At 41.4% G+C, this 9,038-nt stretch overlaps 1 protein-coding gene across 1 annotated transcript in view; it reads left to right on the top strand.

Moving 5' to 3' along the window:
• Window positions 1-6,621, top strand: part of LOC101864159 (serine/threonine-protein kinase D1) — a gene marked incomplete at its 3' end in the record, with an annotated part of 13,116 nt that extends 6,495 nt beyond the window's left edge. The window contains 2 exon segments of the mRNA XM_013084494.2: window positions 6,071-6,267; window positions 6,504-6,621. Of these exon segments, the coding sequence (XP_012939948.1) occupies window positions 6,112-6,267; window positions 6,504-6,621 (274 nt within the window).
• Window positions 6,622-9,038: the final 2,417 nt, after the last annotated feature.

The raw sequence follows: 9,038 nt of genomic DNA, 5'->3' as shown, positions 1-9,038 counted from the left end.
GGGGGTTAATTCAGGTAACCATTGTGTCATGAAGAATAAAAATGAGTCTCTGAATTTGCTCATATTATGTGTGGTAGTAGAAGTAAACATACCACTCTAGTGAACAGGCTTCGACTGTGTAGTTTATGCCTCAATGGCACAGCGGTGTGACTCGCGCTGTTAAGAGTGCTTTTCCTGTTGTTTGGTAAGGGCTGGCTCAGCCCGTGTGACCAGATAGGCTCAGTGCAACTCTTTTACAATGGCTTGCACTGATGGTCACCATGATAACATGCCTCTCTCTCTTTCCTTCCCCTTCTCTCTCTCTCTCTCTCTCTCTCTCTCTCTCTCTCTCTCTCTCTCTCTCTCTCTCTCTTTCTTTTTCTCTCTTTTTCTCTCTCTTTCTGTGTCTCTCCGCCTCTCTCTTTCTTCCCCCACCTTCTTTCCCTCTCCCCCTCTCCCCCCCTCTCTCTCTCTCTCTGTGTCTGTCTGTCTGTCTCTCTGTCTGTCTCTCTCTCTGTTTCTATCCCTCTTTTCCTTTAACTTCAACTCCCTATAGAGCAGAGAGGCAATCATCAATTCCATTTCAAAGATGCCTGTCTTGTGCATTTTTGTCTAGATGTGTCCAAGTTTAGTCCAGTTTCTTGTAATCTGCCTCCATCGTTCTCCATCACATTGTTCTGGGCCTTCCTCTATTCTTCTGACTCTGTGGATTCCATCTTACCACTTTTGCCGTTATTTTTGTCGTCCATTTTCTCCATGGTGTGTCAGATCCATGGTGTAATTTTCTTTGTGTCACTTCCTTTGCCTCTGTCTTTATTTTCTTTTGCCGTCTTCCAAACGTTCTTCTGTTATGACTTGGTGAAACCATCATGGGCTGACAATCTGTTTGAAGTGTCTATTGACAAAGGAATTAAGCTGCCTCTCTGTGGGTGGTTGGCAGATGCTCTGGTGCGGTTTGCTCCTTCTTTCCTGTCAAACATTTATCGGCCATATCTCTCCTTGTTGGTGGTTGGCGGGTGCACTGGTGTAGATATTTGTTACTCTCTTGTAACACCTCTAATCTTCTGGCGCTCATATGACCTTATGCAGTTGCGAGCGGAGTAAAACCTCTACTAAAACCACACCAAAAAATCTCTCCTCCCTATTTTTTGTGTTTGTTACTCTTGAAACACCTCGAATCTTCGGCACCTATTATATAACCTTACTGGGTTGCAAGTGTAGTAAAACACTTACTAAAATAAAACAAGCCTCCTCTTTTCAGTCTATGTTAACCTTTAGGGCTCAGGTTCGTACAGTAGAACTGATTTCACGTTGCTTTTGAATAGCCTAATTTGAAGCTATTTCTCTTTTTTGGATATTTTTCTTCTCATAATAAGGTCTTTTGTTATCATAGGAGGTATGGTAATCCCAAGCCTTTTTCTTTTCTATTGTTTTATCGTCTCTGTCTTCCTTTTTTCCTTGCATTATTGGACCGTTGTTGTGTTCTTGGACTTCTCTTTACTCAAACAACCATCCGACCCAAAACCCGTCCAAGTTATGGCTGGTGTACTTTTAGATTTCCAGAGACCTCCGTGGATAACATTTATTCAGGAAGCATAACTTGACCTGCTGGCTTACATCTTTGAAATATTTCCCCCGAATTGGGTATTACATTTAATCAAAAATGAATTATTGGAACCATCAAATAGAAAAATTAATCCTCAAAATCGTAGTCCCTGATTCAAAAGACTAAAATCTGAGCTTGAAAGTTTTTCATTCCGGCCCGTGTACAATCAAAACATAACTGTTAGTCCAACTGTCTGTTCCAGCTGGAGACAAGGTCACTCAAAATACAGAAGAAGAAAAAGAAACGAGAGTCCTGAACAATCAGCAGAAATATCCATTTTGGATGTTGTTTGCAATACCACTTGAGAATGGTTTCTGTGGTATCATGGCTACATTTATTTTAAACATTTTCTTTGAGCACAACAAGCATCTCCTCTTTCCTTTTGCTTAATTTGATCTCAGGTAGATAACTTCTTTGACCAATCATGTTTACAGCATAAAGCTGACTTGAAATGTGGCTGCTTTACTAGAGAATCGGTTCACGTTCTTATGTTTTGACAATTTTAAGTTCTAATGCTGTCCACCTGCTTGAAGATAAATAGTTGAGTATACGGAAAAGGAAGAATGAATGGGAACAGGAAGATGAATCCTAGGGCTGCTGTTGTCCAGGCCTCTTCAAACTCTTGGGAATTTGTTTACACCGTGCATGACCCGGTGTATGCTGTGACATGACATTAAGCATCTCAATCTTGGCTCAGAGCTGTACAAACATTTGAATAGAACAGGATGTGTGAAATTGGAAATGGAATGTACTTTTATGCAAGCTGAGGAGTGTGTAGCAGGAAGAAAAATGTGCATGCCGTGAAATGTATTTGTCTGCTATACATATAAGTGACTTAGCTTTACTAGTTGTGTTGTTAGTAGTCATTCTGACGCTTGTCAGAAGACCCTAGTTTTGTTGTGGTATTCCATTGATAAAAGGGAAGTTAGTAGCACTGTTTTTAACGGAATTTGCTTTTTTTTCTTGTAATTTGATTGAGGGTGTTGAACATTCTTACAGGTATAGGCTGAGAAAGAACAGCCTTGAAAATGCCCATGGTTTTAAGTGGTTGTTTTGTTTCTACTGTGCTGTAACTTTGTGACTAGAGGGCGCCACTGGTAGAACTTTTTATTTTGCTTTACTTCTATTGTGCACTGTCTATCTGCCATACTTTTCCCCAAGTACTTGATTGATGGCTGTTATCATGTCAAAGGGCTTCTTCGTACTTATACTAACGAAACCAGATTTTTTAACTGAAAGAATATAGGGAAAGGTGTTAGGCCGGTGCTACTCGCCCGATGTCGGGTTGCCAGCGTCAGGCTACTCGCCCGATGTCGGGTTGCTAGCGTCAGGCTACTCGCCCGATGTTGGTTGGCTAGCATCAGGCTACTCGCCCGATGTCGGGTGGCTAGCGCCAGGCTACTCGCCCTATCTAGGGTGGTTAACGTCAGGCTAGTCGACCGAATTCGGCCAAGTAACCTGACGCTACTGGCCCGTGGGGATTTCTGCGACCTCGGGTGGCTAGCATTTTCTGCCCACCCGGAGCCAGTCACCAAGATCTAGTTTTAGTCTAATACGAGGTGCCCACTACGGCTGGATCGGCCGATCGCCCGACTCGATCGCCTGAAACTGAAACTAAACATGTTTGTTTTTGAGGCGACCGAGTCGGGCGACCCCATCCGTAGTGGCCACCCCGTATTCGGTTGCGTAAACACGGCCTCGCAGCCCTTCCGAGCGACATGAAGCTATTGAGGAGACCCAGCACACCTCTGTGATTGGCCCAAAATAGATCACAGATGTTTTTCCGCCATTTATTTTTGTCGTCTTCAGAGGTTTCCCTCACGAGTTGACTATATTGTTATAGATCCCCTAGATCTATCACCCTTTATTAATTATTTAATTATTATCATTCATCGGAATGCTGGTGACAAAGTTACTAACACTAACAATAGAAATGCAGCATCCATATTTCACAAAAGAATACACCAATCTATCCGTGTCGTTTTTGGGCATTCTCATTTCTTCACATAGTTTGGAGTTTTCTGCATCGATTTTTCTGCAATCTGCGATTACAAATGGTTCACGTGAAAAGTGGCCAATTTTTTTCAATTGTTTCACTCAGGTCTGTAAAACTTTTGGAAAGTCTTTCCCACATATAATTCAGCTGCTATGTTGGCCGATCCGACTCTTGACTTGGAGGACAAGGAGTGACCGAATGAGTGACTGAATCTTGCGCAAAGTTGCGCGATTGATCCACTGACCATATCTTTTTAAGTCAGTGGATTGATCACGCGAATTTTAAAGGAGCATGCGCAGAAATCCCCACGGGCCAGAAGCTGCAGGCCAGGCGGGGCTAATCGACCGAATTCGTTCGTCGGGAACGTGCTCAGAAATCCTAGATCGGGCGAGTAGCCTGGCGCTTGTCACCCGATATCGGGCGAGTAGCCACTCCGAAGGTGTTAATGAATAAATTCAACTGAGATGTTATCAACACTTGGATGCTCCTGTGTGGCCTGCTCCTACTTTTTTTTCAGGTTTTACCGTTTAGTCACAATCTGTTCCTTGGGACTTGTGGTCACTGCTGTGATGACTTGACATAATCTGCATCTCAAGTCAAGTCCAAGTATCTTAGGTTTATACTCCCATTTATAATAATTTCCCCTGAAATCAGATTCATGGAGAACGAATTAAATCGTATATCTGATCTCTGTCTGTCAGCTCTGATGCTGTTAGCGAGTGGGTGTAGGGCGCCACTGGTAGGTCCTCCTTTACTTTCCCTTTATTGTTTCTGTCTGTATTTCTTACTTTTTCGCAGCCCTAAATGACCATTATTGTGTCAAAGTGCTTCTCTTTAATACTCCAACAATAATCAAATAAACAGCTCTGATGCTGGTCTTTCTAGGTAAGCAGCCCTGAACCCGCCTCCTAAATGATCTTAGTTGTTTCAAGGGGAGTACAATTTTTTATAATCAAAATGTTGCTTGCACTTGTGCTAGCTGGGGTGCTTGGTCTGAGAATGACACTTGTTGTCCGACCTCTTTTCTATCTTTCTGTGTGGGTGGTTGACGGGTGCTCTGGTTTGGTTTGCTCCTTCTTTCCTATTAAACATGTATCATCCTAATAATCTCTCCTTTTTTGTGGTTGTTACTCTCTTGTAACACCTTTAATCTTCGGCACTTATATGACTTGTGTTGCAAGTTCTGTAAAGCTCATAAAAACAAAACAAAAATCTCTCTGTTGTTTCTGTTTGACACAAATAGTGCTTCCTGGCATTACGAGTAGGGGCTTGGACTTGCTGTCGTTTTGTTGTGGGTTCAATTTCTGGCTCTGCTAAATTGGAATTTGATGTTTAATTCTTTGCGAAGGCTCTGTGTACCCCCCTGGGGCGGTGCTACTGACTGAAGCGTCTTTAGGCTTTTCTCGGGGTGGGGGGGGGGGGGGGGGGGGGCATTAACATGTTCTTATGCACAGTAGAATTGTAAATGGGCTCATAACTGTACCTGAACTGCAACAGGGAACTGCTGCTTTTTCTTTCCTAATCCTTACTATTGCTATTTTTATCCTCTACTTATTTTGTATGTTTGTCACACTCTTGTGACCCACTATTTTCAGGGTGCCTTGATAGTAGAAGCAAACTTTGTGCTGTCGAAGCTAGAGAGGTGAGCAGAGTAAGCCTGATTCCCTGTATGGACTGCTCTGTTGACCCCTTGGCCCTCATATGACCGTATGCAGTTGCGAGGGCTGTAAAACTCTACTAAAAACAAAAACAAACAAACAGAAAGCTCTATGTCTCAGATTCATACAAGACCAAAGACAATATATACTTAATATGTCTTGCTTTGCTTACATTAGACGAGTGTTCAGTTCCCACTCATGGAATGAATCTTGTATTGTTCTTCTCTGTAGATGTGCTTCTCTTTACTCAAACAAACAAATAAGATATATCCCACTGTGTCCAAGTTGGCCCTGCTTAACAGCCAGCGTTGAAACAATCTGTTTGCTAAATTATGATCTATTTGTATTATATTATGTTAATGAATGGGGACATAAAACATTCACTTCAAATTCACAAACTTCTGTAGCCAGTGTCAGTGATGCAATGGTTTGGCTCTTTGTTTGCCATTGGGTACAGATAATGGGAGTTAAATTCCAGCTCAAGGTATCTCTATGAGTTTGATTGCAAGGATGCCATATCCCACTCAGCCTTTGTGAGAGGTTGGTGAGAGCTCTGGTGTGGCTTGCTCCTTCTTTCCTATCAAACATCTATCGTTCCATATTTCTCCTCTTACTTTTTGTGTCTGTTACTCCCTTGTAACACTTCTAATCTTCGGCACTTACACAACCTTTTTGTGTAGCAAGTGCTGTGAAACTTACTGAAATTAAGACTAAACTCAGCCTGCCGCTGGTAATGATCTAAATTGTGTTGATAGGGGCATATAAAACAGTTAGATTGTATAATGATTTGTAGTCAGCCTCAAGTTCATGCAAAGTCTTTTTCATTTTCAGTGCGAGTGGCCGGCCAATGCTCTGTGTGGTAGTGCGGGGCCATGGCGTCGGACGTGAAGGTGTACAGATTTGAGTGTGTCAACCCCTACCACCCAGAGGACTATGGCCATGGCAAGAGCTACATCCTCATGGAGCCCGGCGATACCCTGGAGGTTGACCCTTCCTCCATGGACATTGCCAACAGGGAGAACCCAAAGGTAGCTTTGTCAGTTAAACAGTACATTTAAAAAAATATGGTTGTTGAACTTCTTTGAATGATCTTGTCTTTACTTAAGAGCCTTTGCTTTATTTTTGTCAAAGCATCCCATCTCATTTTCTAAATTGAGTTGATTAGGATGTGAAACATGTACAATTAAAATTGCAGACAGTAGACTATGAAAAACATGTCAGGAGCAGCAATTGTATATGTGGCTCTCTTTTTGTCATTCCCCAGGGCTGGTTGAAAGGACGTAATGTAAGCAGAAATTCGGAGGGTCTGTTTCCCGCTGGACCGTATGTCCACTTTGTCCAGAAGGACTTCAATGACAGTGGATATGAAGGTACTCCCCACAGTATGTACAAACAGTTTGTCACATCAGCTTCACAAATAGCTAATAGTATTTAGCTTGAAGTATACACAATATATTATTCAGCTTTGTTTACACACACCTGTAGCCATTTTAGCTTCTAGTAAGGTCTCCAATTATTTTTCAACTTTACACACTTTATAATTCTGGGGTTGCATACTGGTTGCCTTACTGGCTTTATAAACACTTTATCTTTTCAGTTGTGCGTAGTTTCAGCCTTTTTACAAGTTTCACATTTACGCCTCACACACTTGGTCTCCACAATTTTGCTGTCACTAACAAGTCTCAACCCTCCTTTTTATCCAGCGAAGCGGTTGTAAAGGAAGAAGATTATTAAGAGGCTAAGCCAATTTTTTCACAGAATGTTTAACCACGTTTTCAGATATCTGCCCACTATTCATTTGAACTGACAGCTTTGCAAGTTCACTGTTACTGTTCACCCAAGATTGTGTGAAATGAAAATATCTGTATACAGTCAAGCTTGTCGAAGACAACTACCCTTTGCCGAGGAGAAAATTTTCGCCAATTACCATGGTTAAACACTAACAAAAGTGACAAAAGGTGTTTTTTGTTTTTTTTAAAGTAGAGGGTTTTACGGTGCTCGCAACTGCATAAGGTCATATGAGGCATTAGGTATATGAGCGCCAAGGGGTGGGTGTCAACAGAGAAGTCTTTACAGGGAATCATACTTAAACTGCTCACCTTTCTAGCTTCAAGCACAAGGTCTGCTTCGACTATCAAGGCACCCCAGAAATAGTAAGTCACAAGAGAGTGACAAACATACAAAGGAAGTAGAGGAAAATGACAATAGTAAGGATCAGGAAAGAAAAAGCAGCAGTTCCCTGTTGTAGATCAGGCACAGTTATGAGCGTGACATGAGTCAGCCCATTTACAATTCTACTATGCTTGAACGAGAAATGTTTCCCCTTTGGGAATGGCCTAAAGACACTTCAGTCAGTGGCACTGCCCCAGGGGGTATAAAAGATGTTCTTACAGATTTCTTAATTTTTTGCCGGAAGAGGGGAAAATATTTATTGCGTCTGTGTTCTTTCTTCTTGCTTTGTAACAAGATGGGGCTTTGCTTGGGTCTTGTTTGTTTTGCTGTATAAAATGGGTGATTTGAGGGCGCTGTTGACAGATCCTACTTCTTTAATATCCCTTTTATTGTACCCCAGGTTTTTTAAAATTTCTTTCTGCGTTTTACCCATTTTGTTGGTTGGGAATGTTCTGAATTCGCGATTTAAATCGCTCTGTTTCATGTATGTATTTGGTTCCAATGCAGTAGCGCCCTTTTTAACCTTTCATGAATGACTTGAATTCTTTAATTTCTGTAAAAATGAGAAATTCAAACTGTACACCAAAAATCCCGGTGTACAGTATTTCTGTCAGTCTAGTTTGTTGTCTCCCAGTGCTTTGTGTTGGATTAGTTTCTCTTTCCTAAAAAAATTTAAAATATACTGATGACAGAAAGTCAAGAATGGAGAAAGGTGGAACATCCGGTCGGGTATCTGCACTATGAACATCTGCATCATAACCCAGTGAATTACCAAATGAGCTTGACTTAACCACACTAGCCAAAAATAAAAGCATTATATGCTACAGTTTTTATAGTATTTTTAAGACCACAGAAACACAAAATAGAATCAAATTTGACAAGTGAATTACATTAAAGGAGGATCACCCACCAAAAAGTCCTCAGCAAGCTAAAAGAAAAAAGTACAAGAAATACTAAATTAGTGTACATCTACTATGTTTTATTTCTTTGAGTAAAAGAGAAACTAATCCCCAGATGCTGTATTCTAAGAGCCTCTTATCTTTATGCTTGGTCTTTTAATTTCTTTATTCCTTCAAACATTGCTCTGATATTTTCTTTCTTTCTGCTTGCATAGTGAATTTTCTGAGACGGAGTAGATTGTTGGGCTGCCACCCTGGCAAAATTCAATATTTAACCGATCCCTACTATAAAGAATGTCCCTATCATACCTGTAAATAATAAGACACTCCCTTACCCCACCCTTGATTCCAAACTTATTGACTAGGTCTCTCCTTTGGAGCCTAATGTCAAGGAAGTCAAGATTTGAAGGAAGGGAATTACTACAGGGGCAATTTACCTCCTCTTTGTCTACCACCTAGGCAAAGCTGTAGCATGCATACTGCTTATGTCATCATCGATATATCGATCGACGGTTGAGGAAGAATGTTCTGAGAGCTTTATCCAGTGCCTGTCGGCTCTGGCATCTGTGTTGTAATGTCTTCTCTGGTGCATGCTAAAGCTGTTAGTTCAGAATGTGATTAAAGTTGTTTTATCTAGTACTGTCGGAACTGTTTAAGACGGCCAATCACTGTCGGGGAGATAAGTGGCTGTAATAGATTGGTGGCCGTCTCATACAGTGTCTTTATAA

The sequence above is a fragment of the Aplysia californica genome, unplaced genomic scaffold (assembly GCF_000002075.1).
Source record: "Aplysia californica isolate F4 #8 unplaced genomic scaffold, AplCal3.0 scaffold00298, whole genome shotgun sequence".
NCBI classification, from domain to species: Eukaryota; Metazoa; Mollusca; class Gastropoda; order Aplysiida; family Aplysiidae; genus Aplysia; species Aplysia californica.
Note: the sequence above shows the minus strand (reverse complement) of the source record. Positions and strands in the feature narration are given on the sequence as shown.